The sequence below is a fragment of the Haemaphysalis longicornis genome, unplaced genomic scaffold (assembly GCF_048455015.1).
Source record: "Haemaphysalis longicornis isolate Haplotype H1 unplaced genomic scaffold, Haemaphysalis longicornis Haplotype H1 scaffold_1, whole genome shotgun sequence".
NCBI classification, from domain to species: Eukaryota; Metazoa; Arthropoda; class Arachnida; order Ixodida; family Ixodidae; genus Haemaphysalis; species Haemaphysalis longicornis.
Window position 1 is genome coordinate 327,223,460 of NW_027526203.1, and position 18,399 is coordinate 327,241,858.

Sequence of the window (18,399 nt, forward strand, 5' to 3'; positions counted from 1 at the left end):
CTGCAATGAACCTTTTTTACAGGTAGTAAACATAGAATGAATGTGTCGCAAACTTCATTGTTGGAGTGCAACTTTCGCTTGAAGCCGCATTTAGCCTTCGATGGAAAAATTTATGCCAGAACCAGTGATGAATTTTCACTAATACATAACCAAATGGCACTTTCTATATAATCGTGCTTTTCTACTTTTTGGAATGTTGTTGTAGCGCAGGAAGATCAAGCTTTTTGTTGTCTATGCTTTCGTAGGCTTGGTATTCCCCCAGTTGTAAACCTCCATACTTTCCTCGTCAATGACTGACCTTCCGAGAAGGAAAGGTGCGCGCTGTACACCTGGGCCATGGTACAACGGTCACGCTCCAATAACAAGGCAGGTGTTCAGATTTTCTCACCGCAAGAATTCTAGTGTTGCTCAGTATCGCCAAGATATCCTGCGTAATGTACTTTCAAAGACACATTTTAGCGCACCAGAGTTACGCTGCTAGGCAAAGGGCGAAGTGGCAGTTTCACTGCAGTCGTACACGAATTCTCTGTTAAAAAATTAATATAGGTCGCAGCTAGTCATAGGCTGCTTGTGATACTGCGCAGATGGGGTCGCAAGCGCTGTAAAGTGAACACCCTACCTTTCCTTTTACATATTCTCCATATAATTGAGACATTTCAGGCACTTTCCCAGCACTGGGAAAAAGTGATCTTGAGGTTTCATATCTAGTGCTCTCCTTACTCATTCCCATTTGCGATATTACGCCCAGCCTAAAATCGTTCTGCAGATAATGTTTACGCGTTCGTTATGTAGTTCTCCTGTAAGTTGGTTCGATTTTAGCCTGGAAGGGAGCGCTTTTCATCCAAGTGCTTAGTGCAGAGTTCTGAGGTTAACATAAGCGGAGCGAAAATCAGGTATTTTATTTATTTTTAAAGACCTTTGGCCGAGTAACAAAGCCCACTGCGATGTCGAAGGACAATTGTTGAACCATACCTCCTCCGTTTAGTGCGCGTATCCATAAGCGCCTTGGTGCCACTGTATGAAAAAGTATGCTCCAATGGAGTTGGGGGCCTCCCGCTCACTATCTCTGCATGTCGACCGAAACAATAGACGTTGGCGGCCGGAACATAGTGTGGCGATCTGACAGCCATTACGCGCTAATGAAGCGAGAAATAGGAGTTGCGAAGGAAGCACGTGCCGTGGTTTCCCGACGTGTGGCCCTTGTTTATGTCGAAATCACCCTGCCAGTTTTCTGTTCGGGTTTCTTCGGAAATTTCCGGTCACATGCCCTATACGCGAAGAACATGGAGCAGCAAGCATGAAGACTTGGATTTTTAGTTATAAAATTGAAACCAAGTATAACATTAAAAGCCACTAAGAAATTTAGAAACAAACGAAAAAGAAAGTTAATGGCGCCAAATTTCATTTATCGATGTTCAATGGGAAGAATACAGGGCGAGTCTCGAAAGATAACTTAAATAAAACAGCCTTCCTGCAAGCAGACTTTAAGCAAAACAGCAACACAAGATGTGCACTCTCGGGTATAATCAAGAATTATTATTCGAAAAGACGCCCACGCAAATATACACGCTTGCCTTTATACTGCAATGCGCTTGCGTGCTATATCTTTCTCTTTTATCTTTGGAGACAGCGCTAGGGGTGCAGATCGACGAAGCAGAGGTGCAGCGGATGCTACTACTGGAGATCAACGACGAGTAAGGTCGAAACGCTTCTTTTCACTAAAAAGATTCCATTCAGCGCTAGTCCTTTTATTACAGCGCTAGCCTAGCAAACATATACTTTCCCCAAACGTGGAATACACATCGAATGTGCATCGGCGGTTTGGGGGAAAGTGTGAAAGTATAAGTCTTTCCTTTTAAAAAACACAGGCCACCACAGAACTACTCAATGATTATTGTGTCTTTCTTGCAGCGTTTCGTATTTTTGACCATAAACAATGGCCCCTTAGCTGTAACAGTCATGACTTACCCATTCTAAAAGTAAGAATGAGCTCCTTGTCGCCATCAGTCAAATTTCTCTGCATTTTGTGTTTCCGTGACATCACACTCTTCATAAGTTCTAGCCCACCAGACACATGAAATTATGCAATAGCACATCAATGTTCCTGAACCTGAAAATAACTTGCCCAGTAAGAAGACAATGCAATCCTTCTTGCTCTCCATCAATAGGATTAGCGCGAGCGTAATAGCCCGAATGTTGAATCCCGCGCTCTGGTTTGACGCAATTGACAACTTGACTCAAGGATCGAGCGACTTTAGAAAAAGCGTCGAATTATCCACGAGTACAACAAGAGGATAAGTGCATGAAGATATTTCTGTTCAATTCTTTTTTTTTAAATTCTACTTCTTTCTTTCCGGTTTACTACCCCCTTCGTTGAATTGCTACGGCGATCACGACACTAACGAATGAACAGGAGTGTACGATAATTCTAAAAGGAGGGTGTGTCTGCCATACACAAAAGTGTCCTCCTTACTATCGCAGACAAACATAGGTTGGTACACAGTGCCTAAGAACTATTGGACCTTTCCAGATCGTGAAACAACGGTTAGCTGAATACAATCTGGGGAAAGTCGGATATTACTTGAAGCAATCTTCTATGGACCTTCTCATCCACATGCGCATGGTCGCTCAAAGGCTTGCTGAAGAAGAGGTGAAGAACGAAGTGGCGTCAATATTTATTGGGGTACTTTATCTTTCGCGGTCTCACTGCGGCAGAAAATAGTGTGTGCCTGTGCGTGTGTGTCTGTGTGCGGTCGTACGTGCACGCGCGCACGTGCTACAGGAAGTGATAGGTAATTGGGATAAGTACGATTCTGTACTTCAACCAAATGTTCGGTGAACATAAATACGTTCTGATCTATCGCCTCCATCTTGAATGCGGCCGTATTGCGTGGAAGAAAAAAAAAGGAAGGCACAGGGATTAAAAGCGAATGACAACCAAGAATGAAATAATAATAAAATTAATAGTATCACAGACGCAGCAGCAACAACAGCAACAACCATAATAATAATAATAATCAATCAATCAATCATTTATTTAACGTGCCCAGGAACAATAATAATAACAATAATAACAATAATAATAATAATAATAATAATAATAATAATAATCAATCAATCAATCAATCAATCAATCAATCATGTTTATTTACGTGCCCAGGAACAGCCAGAGGCCTGAGTGCTGGCGCACGGGTAGTTACATGAAAACAAAATACAAGAAACATATAGCAAGAAACAAACAAGCGACAAGACACACACAAATTGAAGTAGTGAAAATGACAGAAATAAAGCACAGGCGGAGCCTGGGTACAGGTAAAAAAATAAAAAAAGAAGATGCCTATGTTGCTCTGCCCGTCGTAAAGGCCACACGACAGGCAGAGCAACAAAGTTTGACAGTAATACAACAAAAACAACGGCAAGAGTGTAGAGACAAATTAAAAAACGAACAAATCACAGTAAACAGTTTCAAACATAGGCAACTATCAGTTGGATAGACACAACTGCAGAGAAATCAAATTCCAGAAAAAAAAAGAACGACAGACATATCATAGGTGTTTAACATACTGTATTCAACAGCGTTGTACGGTAAACTGTAAAGGATTTCTGAAAGATGTCAAGGCGTTCAAAGAAGCGGTTGTAACAATTCTGTATTCTGCGCACAGGAGAATGATTGGAGTTGCGCGCAGCGGTCAAGAACGGGCGATGCGACCTGGTGGGCCTTTGTGGTACACTAAACTCTAAACAGTTAAGCAGGTCTGCGCAAGAAAGGTCACCATGAACAATTTTGTGAAGAAATGTAAGGTCTGCACGCATACGTCTGCAGTTCAAGGAAGGGATGGAAGGGACTATGGATAAGTCAGAATCAGGATGAAAACTGTGATTGTGATGACGGTGCTTAAATATGGATAAAAACTTCTTCTGCACACGTTCTATTAATTCACTACTAGATTTGGAGATGCCGTTCCAGGCAACAGAAGCATATTCTAACTGTGGTATACATATTGCATTGTATAGCATTAGAAATGGATCTGGAGAAGAGAATTCCTTTGTAATCCGACACACATTTCCAAGGCTTCGGAGTGCTCGCCGGGTGATGAGCCTAATATGAGGAGAAAAAGAGAGGGTACTGTCGAAAAGCACCCCTAAGTCCCTAATCTCCTCAACCCTTTGCAGAGGAGCTCCCTCAATACTGTAGGAAAACAGCAGACGGTGGGTTTTCCGGCTGTAGGTGACAACCTTTGTTTTAATAATAATAATAATAATAATAATAATAATAATAATAATAATAATAGGAATAAGAAGAAGAAGAAGAAGAAGAAGATGAAGGACTAATCAATCCATCATTTATTTGCGTTCCTGGGAACAACCTTCGTGCTGGCTGGCGGAAACAAAACCACACGAAACATGATGTGCATATCTCACAAAGAAAAAATATGAGGGTAATAGTTGCGGGTACACACGATTAAAACTACAAATTTTGACATAATCACGCACAAACACACACACTTACAAGCACGCAGTCATGCACACAAGTAATGTCTAACAGTGAGGCATATCTGACTGAACTAAGACGAGACAAATAAAAAGTGAATAAAGAAGAAAAGAACGAAACAATGGCTTATGCTGAAGTCACAGAGTTTTGATAGTAAGTAAATCAAGTTCATTAACGCTGGGGTAAAAGACAAATAAAGAACAAGTAAACTTGACAGTTACGCCAATACAGCGTGTTTGCGAAACCGAGTCGGGTAATCATTGAATATATCCAGGTAATCCGAGTAGCGATTGTAGGTACATTGTTGTCGGAACATAAGGCACAAGACACGCAGACATTTGGTATTGGAAAAGGTATCATATTTCCTGGTCAAATTTTGCGACACGTAAAGAGGCAAATGTTGTAGGAGCTCATCACAAGACACCGTGCCGTGAGTAATTTTTAAGAGAAAGAGAATTTCAGCCTTATTCCGCCTGGAGGTTAAGCATTATAGAGTCAATGAAGAGCGTGATCCAGGGTAATAATTAATACTATCGTCGATGCGGTGGTTGAAAGTTGATAACTATTTTAGACCCTTTCGATAAGCATACGGTTTGTTTTGCACGTGCTATTCCATGCTACATGTGCATACTCAAGCTGAGTTCGACATATAGTTGTGTAAAGCTTGAGAAGAGAATCCGGCGCCTTGAACCCCTTCGACACGCGACACACAACGCCAAGTGATTGAAGACCTCTACGAGTAATTACCTGGATATCTGGAGAGAAGCTCAGTTTACTCTCGAAATTGAGGCCTAGGTCATTAACCTATACCACACGTGGTAGTAATTCACAGTTGATGCTATAGGAGAACAAGATGTAAGTTTTTTGTGTATGTCATTACCTTAGTTTTAGATGTGTTGATGAGGAGCTGGTTGCAGGAAAACCATTGCGAAAAGGACTAGATTGCTCTCTGGAGAGCGGAACAGCTTGTAGTGTTTGAAACAGATTGAAATATTTTAAAATAATAGGCATATAAAAGAAAATCAGAATCATAAAATACTGGGGACACATCATTTATAAAGATTGAGAAGAGAAGTGGCCCGAAAGCTAAACCCTGAGGGACACCACTGGTGGCCTCATAGAAAGAAGACTACTGGCCTTTTACACGAACGAAACATGACCTCTCACATAAATAATTGCATAGATTGATTGATTGTATGGTTTAACGCGCCGACGCAACGCAGGCGATGAGGCGAGCCGTAGTGGAGGGCTCCGGATTAATTTGACCACCTGGGGATCTTTAACGTGCGCCGAAATCTCGTAAACACGGGCGTTTTTGCTTTTCGTCTCCATCAGAAAAGCGGCCACCGCGGCCGGGAATCGAACCCGCGACCTCGTGCTCAGTAGCGCAACGCCTGAGCCACTGAGCCACCGCGGCGGGTAAATAATTGCATATCAGGGATATGAGGGATGGTTGTATATCAAGGTAAGACAGTTTTTTGAATAAGAGCTCGTGGCAGACGATATCAAAAGCCTTGATCAAATCAATGTCGACGACATCAAGTTGGCCTCTCCTTGCAGAGCTTGCAAACCATGCAGCATAAAGTTTGCGAGATTGGCAGTGGTCGATCGCCCTGCGAAAAAGCCATGCGTTTAAGGTAGTGATATGGTTTTTATATTGAACGTGAGTAGTTTATGGAGTATGGACTCAAACAGTTTAGGGGCAGCACATAGAACAGATATCGGTCAGTAGCTCGTGGAGTCCAATTTTCAATCTTACTCAAATACAGGAGCAACCCTTGCATTCTTCCACCTAGCGGGGACCCTGCCTGTCTTGAGGGAAGTTTGAAATCTTCACGTCAAGACTGGAACAAGGATATCATCAAACGCTTTCAGTACTGCGGAAGGAATGCCGTCAGGGAGGCACGAAAATTATTATCTTAATTGTTTTAGAGTTTTCGAAACAAGACTTTCCGAAACCCGAACTTCCGAGCATTTATAGTAACCTAGAGACAGTCGAGGAAGGGAAGCTGCGTTTTTTTTTTTTTTGCCATATGCATAACACAATTGTTGCGCAAAGGCCTTGGCCACGTCCGATATGCTATCTCTTCGTTCATCGAGGAGGTTCATGTTTCCCGGTGAATTGTTAGAGCTTTGTGAACAGACGTGGCGCCAAAGAGCTTTGACATTGCATGTTGCATCATCCTTGACCGCGGCAATGTTACTCGACCTATCGCGCTTAACCAGACATTTACAAAGAGATCTAAGTTGACGAAACTCGTTCTGCTACCTTTATTGCCCCGTTTTATTAGCTTCCTTGTGCGCTCCATTTTTTCACCCCAAAGCTAGTTTCAGTTCAGCCGAAAACCAACGCGGAAAATTGCTTTCTTTTTAATTTTTTTGGAACAAAGCTACTCAAGCCATAGTAAAGAAGTTCAGTACAAAATCGGTCTGTTCGTCAAAGTCGTTGAGGTTAGTTATTGGGGACAAGTCAGTGTTATTAAAAAAGTGAAATAAACCAATGTAGTCTCCACGACCAAAATGCAAACCGGGTGACTGTGATGAACGAGAGATACGTTATCTAATGAAATATATAATTGTGGGCAAAAATTATCAGCTTTTACAGTAAAAGGTTAGAATTACTGCGCGAGACCCCGACAACTTCCAAGTGGGTCTAGGTCTTTTCGGTTAAGGGCGGTTCGGTACAGGGCGTTTCGGTACGGTGTTTTCGGTACACGGGCATTTCGGGACACGGATATTTTGGGACACGGGCGTTTCGGGACACGGGCGTTTCGGGACACGGCCGCTGCGGGACGCGGCCGTTTTGGTACAGAACATTTCGGTACAAGGCGGTTCGGTACAGGTAGTTTCGGTACCAAAACGAATTCGAGCGAGCGTTTGAGGCAGCAAAATTCGCGTGCGTTTTTAACATGGAGGTGTCAAGCACGCAAATTTAACCTGTTTATTACAGCGGTTGTTGCTGGTATTTCTGCATTATTTCAGGCCAGCAAACATATATGTGGCCTTGCCAAAACACGCCTATCTAATTGCGGAACAGTAGCCAGAAAAAGTATAGCTCGTTTATTACTTCGTTTCTTTAGCGACAGTATCAACATGTATTTTCTCTCGCTTATTTTATCAATAATTGGCGACAGTAACTATTTTTTGCCCTTTTCAGAAACTACAATAACAGCTGCGTAATTAAAGGCCAACTGCACTCAAATTTTCGACAACGTAAAAATAATGTCACGCAACACTTCATATAAAAAGGGCGCGAAATGCAAAATACTGCGCTTCAAACATCAACGCGCGCGACGCAAACGGCTCGCGACATTCGCGTTTTCGGAAGCCAAACTGAATAGAAAAGGTGGCCATAGCGGCGGCCGGACGTGACGTACGTGAGGGAACGGAAGCGACCGCGCCAGAGCCGGGGGCCGCTCAGAGGCGCCTTCAAATGCGCGTGGTAGCGCCCCGTTTCGCTTTTTTATTTCCACAGAACAACTTCCACTAACGTTTGCCCATGATAATGGAGTTGGGCGCAATTCCGGCATCCCGTTGCTATCAATCGAGATGAAGTAGACCACCCGACACTAATTTTTTCCATCATAACTGCCGGAATAGCAATTTTTGGCATTGCAAGTAGAAAATGGACCCTGATTTACAAAGCTATTTGCTCGTATACGATATCGAAAAGCAGCTTTTATTATAGCCGACCCCTCGGCCATTACGTCGCCCTCTCTGAAGGGAACAAATCGCACGCGGGCGGAGATAAATCACTATTTCTACTATACATTACATGCAAACAGCTTCGTGAATATCGGCCCAGTATTTGTTCCCCTGTGTGCACATCGAGAATCGCATTATAAAAGGGATCTGAAACTATAAGCCCGCCTCCAGAGCTAAATGACGCACTAAAACACGAAAACACTTCCTATCTACCGCTGTTTTCTACTTTAACCAGAGACGGGTACTGTTGAAATCGTTTTACTTTCAAATAAACTAAATCTAACGCTCAAAGTAAACACTTCACTTGGGAATCGAACAAAAATATAATCTATTGTTTAGGAGAGGAGCAGTTTAGTTTTCGCACTTCCCAAATACGACGGCCAATATTTCTGCGGGTGTGTTTGTTACTACGAGAAAGGCTGATTTTGGTTCACTTAGCTAGGGAGACAAATGTCGCACAAATGTTTATAGCCGCGTGTACAGGAACTCTATTTGGGTCGTAAAACTTTTGGAGATGTCTAAAGGATAGAGGTGGCGTTGGGCCAGCCCAAATGAGGCCAATATTGGACGCGGAAGTGCAAGTGGTCAATAATTTATAATATATATTTTTTTTCTGTGGTAAATGCAATAGGAATGACAAATGTAAGGCAAGTGCTCCTTTCGCGCTATTTTTCTCTTTGAGTAAAAATATTACTTTCAAGTAAAAAGAGTTTTGCTAACTCCAACACGTTCGCAAGCGCCTGAATAGGTTTAGGCTTCTAATCATTTTTTTTTTTTGCATTGAGAAAAATGGGGGATATTACTGCCTATGCGGTTAGTTTAAACACTTGATGGCGACGCCGATACAGCGCGCTGGTGCAGCAGAGAAACCCCGGGCGAACGCATCCCTGCGCCCGGCGGAGCGCCCTGCAAGTCGCCGGAGAAGCGCGAGCTTCACGGGACAGGTTCCCCAACCTCCGTCACAGGCCGCTCGAAACTTGTTACGGCGACTCTCCGCCAGGTGCAAACGTCGTCTGCTCGGAGGTACTTTGAACGGCGGTACCTAGCGCTCTCTGTGATTACGAAGCTAAGGATTTCGCCATAATGATTTTAAGAGCATAGCCTACTTATTTCGACAAAAAAAATTTTGAGTGCAGTTGCCCGTTAAGCGCCACCGGAGGGGCAATGGAACATCTATCTTTCCAACGTAATGATGAAGAAGATCCCGCAATATTCTGGCATTCTGTATTTGTGGGCGTTGCTTTCTCCTGATAATGCAATGCATATACCAAGTCATTATCAATTCATTACCGAAGGCAACTGTTGTACCTTGTCACACGCTTCCGTCCCGGCCTTATCGTCTTTAGCAGTTAGTATGCTGCGTTCACTGTGTTTGTGAATTGTAAGTTGGAAAGATTCTTGTATCATAATCACAGCCATCTGCAATGTCTTCTGCAACCTACATAGACATATACTTGTGCCAGGACTGGTCACCTGTGATTTTCAGAGTTCTGCGGCAAATTATACTTGTCATAATTTGGAGAGATAAATGGCACCTACAGCTCCCCGCCATCAGTATTTTTAAAGACGATAGTCCTTCTTGGGCTCATTACACGCGGAAAATTTGGCCTCTCTGCATGTCAGTTTGTCTGCCTGTCTGCATGTCCCTCGGTTCAGACGCTCGGCCAAAGTTAAGGCAGAGGTTGAACGATAAGTTTAGAGGTAGCATTTTATAAACGCGTTGTTGATTAACGTGTAGTGGCTGTGTTGATTAGCTCGCATCATACATTCGCGGGTACTTCAAACGTATCGGGGCATGTAAAGTCCGCGGATCTGCCAGTCCACTCTGGTTACATGCCCCTCTTAAACAGCAAATCACAAAATTTCCACGAATCATGGCAAGCAGCTTATATTTTTAGTGTTTTGTAAACCTTCGCTCCACCTCCCACATAGCTACAGAAAAACTGTCCACCCAGAATAACCACCCCTATGATTTTGACGGTCGAAATTTGTGTGTGGGCTTTTCAAAATTTACTTTCGTTGGACTGCTTAAAATTTCATTATTCAAGTGAAAAGCTCCGATCTTTTATTCTCAGTGTTGCTGAAACAATTTGAACAGAGTGATTGTTCGTTGATTTTCCGCCTTGCACGTCTTTGCGATCTTCCGGGTACGGAGCTTCCGGTCGACAAAGTAAAATGAAGGCCATTAAACCGAAGTTTGAAGTATAGCGAAAAAATTTATGTGCACTGATTTACATTCGTACAAAATAATAAAAAGGGGGGAAAGCATTGGGATTGACTACTAGGGAAGGAATCTCTCTTCGGCGAAGCCGATGGGGCAGCGCACCGTACACAAAAATACAGAAATACTCAAATATTCGTCCTCTCGCGGGGTAGGATTTTTCTACACCTTCGCGTTTCCCATCCACGTCGTCGCCCACGTGATCGCTTTTGCTTCGGCGCATTTAGTGAAAAAAACGTGCCTTGGCACCCCGAACGGGTTGCCTCAGAAACACTAAATAAGCTAAGCTTAAGAGTAACGACACTGACCAACGGCGGCAGCCATTTTGGTGTCTGACGCCAGGGTGGCCAGCTTTATGCGCCCTATTGCGGCTTACGTTGACGGGCAGAATTGGTCCGGGCGCCGCTTGGCAACCATGGCAGCTGTGTTTACTTTTCGAACATTTAGAGACAGCGCGCCGGTGCGATGGGGTCAGGCTCGGTTACGGAAGCGTAGCTCATTTAGTGGCTGTAAGGTACACTAGAGCCACAAATTAAGCTACGCTTTTTAAGTGGATATAAGTTACGCTAGGCCACTCTCGTTCTTTCCCAGCGCGAAGCGATGCAGGCGTTTTCACCTTCCCGGCGGTTGAAAAGCCCAGTACAGGGCAGCACAGCATCGCTACTCTGTCTGGGGGCTTAAAACCTTACTCCCAACGTGTCATACAGCCACACTGCACTCCGAAAATCCGACTTATCGAAGACCGCGCACGCGGTAATACTAAGGCACCGAAATGTCAGCGCCCATGGGTCTTCCGAGGTAAACAAATGTCACGTGGCGCGGTTCGACCAATGGCCGCTGTCGGCGGCATAGAAAAATGACAGAAAAGAGTTCCGATACTCTGACACCTCCTCTAGTTGTTCTTGGTTCCCTTGGCCAACTGAAGCTGTAGCGCGTACTTAGCGGCATGAATGGCAAAGGAGGCCCGATAAAAGCGCGAGCAATTTAGGCGAGCTTCCACGAAAGCCGGCGCCATTCACGCTCCTTCCCTACTTCCCGTGCGGCCAGAGGAATCCGGGGAAGACAGGTGGCTTACCCCCAGGGCGAACGTGCATCGGGACTCCGCAGACTCTTCGGTCCAGAATGTCGGTCCAGAATAACAGATTTACGGGTTTTAAGGAGTTTTCAGGGCACAACACAGTTTGTTCTTGGTTTGATTTCTTTTGACAGGATCTTTAGGATATAATTTTGTAAAGACGGCATTTGGGCTCTTATGTGATTATTTAACGCCTACTTATGAATCCGCATACTTTTCAAGTGATTTCTCCTGTATATTTCTTGAGGATAGTTCCTCGATCCTCTTTTATTTGTTTACTTTTGGCATAAATGTTTTTGAATCGATTATTCAATTATTTAAACACATTCTTTTAATTTTTTTCTCTAAGTAGCGAGGTTTTTTTCACCAAAGTACCGAATGTGAGCTTCAGAGGTACCAATGGACTGCGATCCAATGTCGCTCCTATTCGGGGACGCTGCTTCGACGTGCATGATTGCTGCAAAAAATGTTGCTCGCGCACTAAGCGCTCTTCAGTGCAGTTAAACTAAATAAACACCTATCTTATAAATAAGAATGAAATGCTTTAACATTGTAGTTAGAAAAAAATTATCAGTTGGAATAGTAGCGCTAAAGTGTTACACTGGATTTTGCACTTACATCATCCCACGCGATTTTAGTTGCAGAGGCTGATTATAACCTGCAGCATGCCTGTTGCAGTCGGCACTTTTCTTTGTATATACCATGTGTAATGTTGCACCGACACCTGCTTTAGCGACCATCATTTTAATGGTTAATGTTGTGCTGCTCAAAAAGGTACTGATGATGGGGAGCTGAAGGTGACATTAGTCTCAGATCATGACCATATTATGGGAATTATACTATGCGGCAAAACGCTAAGAGTTACAGATGAGCAGCCTTAGCGAAGATGAATAACTGTATGTATGCTGCACAAAACATTGCAGAGGGCTTTCAGCGTCATTACACAGCATTTCCAACTTTTGATTCCCAAACACAATAAACCCGCCGCAGTCCCTGCTAACTACGAATAAGTCGGGACGGAAACGTGCGGCAAGAAAGAATAGGTGCATTCGGTAATGTATTGCTAATAAAGCCTCACGTACTTGCGTTACCAGAAGAAAGCAAAGCACACAATGCAGAATGCCAAGAAATTGCAACCTTTTCGTCATTACTTTATAAAATCACAGGTTTTGGCACTCATTTACGCAGCCGCTGTCGAAGGGACTCCGCAAAGTGCAAAAAGAGTTACTCTCACTGATTTTCGAAAAAAAGCAATTTATAATAGGTCGCCAAAAAACGAGTGAAAAACAATGATACTGTCACTGATCTGTTATATAAAAAATTAAGTTGCTAAAAACAAAATAATGAACAATTAGGTTTTATAAATGCTGCAAATATCCTAGCTAATATTTAACACATAAACCGACGTTTTTTCTGGGTATGACCATCCCCTTTCCTAAAATAACGCACAATTACGAACAAGAACATAACGTGCGCCGCCTTAAACGTTTCGCCAGAATTAGTCTTTGTACCGAAACACCCGTTCCCCGAAAGGTCCGTGTCCCGAAACGCCTGTGTCCCGAAACGCCCTGTGCCGAAACGTCCTGTACGGAAAATAACGGAGCCGCTTCCAAGCTATAGCCATACACAAGTCTAGGACGTTACCACACGAATTCATTATAAAGTTGCACTGATGCAAAGAAGTAAAAGTAACGAAATCTAGTAGAAAGTCACACTTGTAAGATGTTGGATGAGACGCCTGACTGACCAGCTGAGTCTCCAACGAAATTCCTGGTGCGCTAAAGACCCCAGTTACCACGAAATGATGATCATGCTGAGATATTACAGTAGTTTCGATTGTGCTTTGGGGTTTTTTGAAACAGTGGCATGTGTCTCGGGTGAAATGTAGTAAGTGCACACTAAAAGGCGTTTGCCCCGGGCACAAAGCACCTCTAACCAAATACACTCACTCTCTAATACAAGGTAGAGTCCGCGTTTACACTTAATGGAGTCATGTAGGGCAACAAGCACACCATCACCCCGTTGTTTACCGCGCAGAAGGCCACCGTCATTGCGGAAAACTTGGTAATGGGGAGGGAACAAGGTATTGCAGCTTATTTCCGGGCACAACCACGTTTCGGTCAGAATAATAACCGGCCAGTAAGAACTGACGAGATTTGAGAAAAATGCCGCTGACTTACTGCGAAGTACCCGGACGTTCTGGTAAAAGCAATCAAACTTGTTATTACTTGCCATTATCATCAAGTCCGTGCTGCTCAGCATGAATCATTTTCCCATATAAATCTCCACGGAAAGGGTAGAAGAGACTCTGCCGAGGTCAGAGCGGAGGGTCTTGGAGCCGCTCAAAACACGAGTCGTCCACGGCGACTTAGAAACAGGCATAAGAGTCATGCTTAGTCTTCAGGCGTTGGCACATAATCATGGCGGCCCCCACGCTGGACATGTGCGCAAAAACGTGAGCTGAAATTGTAAAAGGAACCTGTTTTGGGACAAACACAGCTTTTGGGGGCTGAGACGGCTGACAGCCACCAGTCCAGATCCCTCAGAGACCCCAACAGCCAGGGAACGCGGTACGGAGTGCTTGAGGGTGCATTGCTGCATGGGTAGGTCCACGCGAGGATGGTCCGGGCGAGGATGGGATTCCGAAGAAACCATCTTCGAGCTGGCATCGGTTGATACCCTAGTTACACGGGCACAGTTAACCACGGTTAATCGAATTGCGGTTAAGCGAACTGCGGTTTGCTGCGTTACACGACAGACGAAACTGCGGTTACCCCGCTAACCATGGTTAACGCAAACTGAGCTTGGCCACCTCAGTTCGGTCCCGCTAACCGCAGTTCCCGCAGCCTCAGTGCTCAAAATCTCCCAAGTTCGGACGCAAGTGGCGGCGCATCAGCGGAGACGAAAACAAACAAATCACCCGGCGTTCGGAGGAGTCGAAGGTTCTCAAATAGCGGATGCCCCAAAGCTACCCCAAGAGGCGCTTGCGTTCTTTGCGTCGCTCTCGCAATCAGCGCGACTGCCCGTCAGCAGCGGCTCGTTTCCCGATCCACCCGATCAACTACGACAGAAACTGTGCTAAATTTGTACATTCCACGCGTAGTTCGCCAACAAAATGGATAAAGAGGCAATCATGAAGCGTTTTCAGCATTCGGAAACGATCGGCGCACACGTCGGCCGTGCCTGCAAACACGCCGGCGCTCCTGCCCACATGGCACTGCAAGCGGCACGAACCCGCCGAGACCACGGGAGCAACAGCTTATCGCCACTCTTCGAATCATTCTGATCGCGGAAAAGAACTTCCACATGTGAGAAAGTAGATGTTAGTACGGCGAAAAATTGTGCTATGGATTGTAATTCGCAGGTTTAGAAATAGCCGTGGTCAAATATCCACCGTGATGCTCAGCCTGAAGATCCCAACACCGAGCAGACCTGAGCGAACCAAGCCGGTTGCGAGCTCTTAGGGAAGCCCCTCTCCTCACCGCGCGCGAGTGCGTTGCGTTTGGGTCTGAAGAGAATGCTTTAGCGATATTTCCTTTTGTCTAAACTGCTTCTGTGTTGTTTGTTATCGTGAAGATAAAAGTGTGGTAATTTATTTTTGTTACTCTCACAACCAAGTGACCGCGGTCACCACACTTGAAATTTCGCGTGTAACAGCCAAACCCGCAGTTTGTGATAGCCGCGGTTAAAGTTTAGTAAGCACGGTTAAACTTAACTGCGGTTACTTCCGCCGTGTAACTATTGTATGAGAGATGCGATGCCGAACGCGAAGCGCTCAGCGGCAACGGTCGGGGGGGCATTGTTTCCGCGGTCGACACGGTTGCCAGCGGCGGAAACTCGGCTAGCCGAAAGAGGGAGGGAGGCACGCCCCGCAACCGAGTCAAATCAGTGCGCAGTGCACGCACCTCCTGGCGCAGGGTCTTCAAGACGTCAGCTTGAGCTTCAGCGTTTGTCACGTTGTCCCAGCGAAACCACTTCTTTTCCTCCCCAAATTGGAAACCTGGTCGGAGAGAAAGAAAATTCCTTCCAGGGAGTCCACGAGAAGGGCGCACAAGGACAGCAGCTCGGCGCCTAGGTCAACAGGTGGGGTTGTGGCGGCTGTGCGGGAAGGGGTCGAGGAAAGGGCCGTGGTCGAAGAGACGCTGTAGTTTTTAGGGATAGCCAGCGCACAGGGCGACGTGGAAGTCTTGCAGGCATTACGGATGAAGCGCCGCGCACCAGACTTAATTGGCTGGAGGTCCTCGTCCGGCAACGTTTTGCATTTTGCGTGGGCACACGTGTTGCACTCACCGCAAAGAAAGTTCTGTTTTCCGTAAAAAACGCAGGAGAACAGGACATACGCATCCTTCCTGGGCGCCATCTTTGGAAAAAATAATAATAATAGTAATCAATCAATCAATCAATCAATCAATCAATCAATCAATCAATCAATCAATCAATCAATCAATCAATCAATTATTTAAAGTGCTCAGGAACCACCGAGAGGTCTTGATGCCGGCGCACACACACACAAAAAAGAAACACAAAAAAACTAAGTAAGAATAACACAATAGAATAAGATGACAATATTCAGAAGAAAACTATAAGAGACAGAATGAGTAGAGAAATATCAGGACGACAGAGCAAAAGTACATTAACACAGTATGAGAAATAGGTAATGACAATGGAAAAAAGTCAGATTATACTATACACACACACACACACACACACACACACACACACACACATATATATATATATATATATATATATATTTATATATATATATATATATATTTATATATATATATATATATATATATTTATATATATATATATATATATATATATATATATATATATATATATATATATATATATATATATATATATATAACAATGCGCCAGACAAACTGAAAGAAAAGAATGTAACAAATTGTACAATATGTGATGTTATCTTATAACGGTACAAACCTCGGATGAAAACGATAACTGTGACCCATCAAAAACATCGAGGTGAAGGAGATAAAAATTGTAAAGACTTTGTATCCTGTTGAGTGTTGAGTGCTGACAGAGGCGGGTAGTTACAAGAAACTGCCTGTGCTCTCTTGTTAGCTTAAGCGGAATCCGAAATTTAATACTATTGAGCAGTATAGGACAGGATATAGTACCGTGAACGAGCTTGAAAAGAAAGAAGAGATCAGCGCGATTTCGCCGGCAGCGAAGTGAAGGCAGTGACAATAGTTCAATGATGTCGGAACAAGATCCAGAGTCATGTTTAGCGAAGCGATGGTTGTATGAGCTTATAATTTTTTTCTGGATACGGTCAATGACGTTACTTTAGGAATTAGAGATGCCATTCCAGATCACTGACGCATACTCAAGTTGAGGAAGACATATTGCGGTGTACAATTTGCGGAGGGGCATAGGAGAATTGAATTCTCTTGATATTCTACAAACACAGCCGAGACAACGAAGACCCCGTATAACAGCGCGCTTAGTATGAGCTGAAAAATGCAAGGTGCAATCAAAGAGAACGCCGAGATCATTGACCTCGCAAACCCTGCATAAAGATACAAAATTGACAAAGTATAAAAGTGACATGCTAGGTGATTTGGGAGTGAAACTCATGACTTTGGTCTTTGAAATATTGAGAGAAAGGTTATTGTTTTCGCACCATTCTGAAAAAGAACACAAATCAGACTGCAACAAGCGACAGTGGTTAAATGAATGAATTTCCCTAAATATCTTTATATCATCCGCATACAAAAGGAAAAAAGAATTCCGAATGGCGGGAGAAACGTCATTAACATACATTAAAAAGAGGAGTGGGCCTAATGCCGAAACCTGAGGTACACCACTGGTCGCTTTGTTAAAGGAGGACGTTTGGCCATTGACGGCAACATTACATGATCTGTCACGAAGATAGCTGTGGAATAGATTCACAACAGTGGTGTCAACATCAAAGTGAGCAAGTTTAACCATAAGCATTGAATGACTGACTACATCAAAAGCTTGGCGGAGGTCACAGTAAATGGTATCTACCTGTCCTCTCTGGAATACAGGTGTAGATATTTGCGTCATGAAACTGGCAAGATAAGTGACGGTTTAGCGGCCAGGGACAAACCATAATAATAATAATAATCAATCAATCAATCAATCAATCAATCAATCAATGTTTATTATAGTGCCCAGGAACAGCGGAGGCCTTCGTGCTGGAGCACTCAGAGGGGAAAATGCAGCACTGTAGTACATCAACAATTTGCTAATAAACACTCAGTGAGCAAAAAAAAAAGACAGAAAGACTTACAAAAAACGGCAAAGAAGATTAGTAATAAAATAGTGCAATCCAACCGACTTTACACAATCAAGTCATGCTGGCGCACAGAAAAGGTATAAGACAGCAATGAAATGCATCAACAGCTGGCAAAAGAACAGTGAGCGAGCAAAAAATATGAAGAAACTACAACTTCAAAGAAGAATAAAAATACCATAGTGTAATTTTAGGCAACATTACACAATCAATAGAAACTGTAATGTCTGGTCAATTGCAAGAAGACATCTTACAATAAGCGTAACTATACGGAAGGGTGAGTGAAAAGAAGAAAGTTTTTATAAGATTCGGGAAGCGTACATTTTCAGTTTCAAATGGACGCATGAAGTGAATATAGCAACTTTTAATAATAAAAGCGGCAGAAAAAGAAAAATTCTACGATAATTACAGTCCCAGTATCAGCACAATACACGAATAACAGGAACAAGAACACGCTCGGTGAAGTCAATGCACACGTCAGGACGACAAGTGAAGAAAAAGAGCACTGCCAAGATGAACCTAGTGTGTCAGAGCTGACAACCCGGCCAAAAACTCCCGAAGAGGACGCTGAAAGATATCGAGCTTCTCGGAGTGAACATTATGCAGATGCTGCA

At 43.8% G+C, this 18,399-nt stretch overlaps 1 protein-coding gene across 1 annotated transcript in view; it reads left to right on the forward strand.

Moving 5' to 3' along the window:
- The first annotated feature begins 974 nt into the window (after positions 1–974).
- The window catches only part of LOC144151920 (cytochrome P450 4V2-like), a 113,408-nt gene continuing 95,983 nt past the window's right edge, over positions 975–18,399 (forward strand). The window contains exon 1 of the mRNA XM_077683098.1: positions 975–1,694. Coding sequence (XP_077539224.1) covers positions 1,587–1,694 — 108 coding nt within the window. The 5' untranslated portion in view covers positions 975–1,586. The remainder of the gene's footprint in view (positions 1,695–18,399) is intronic.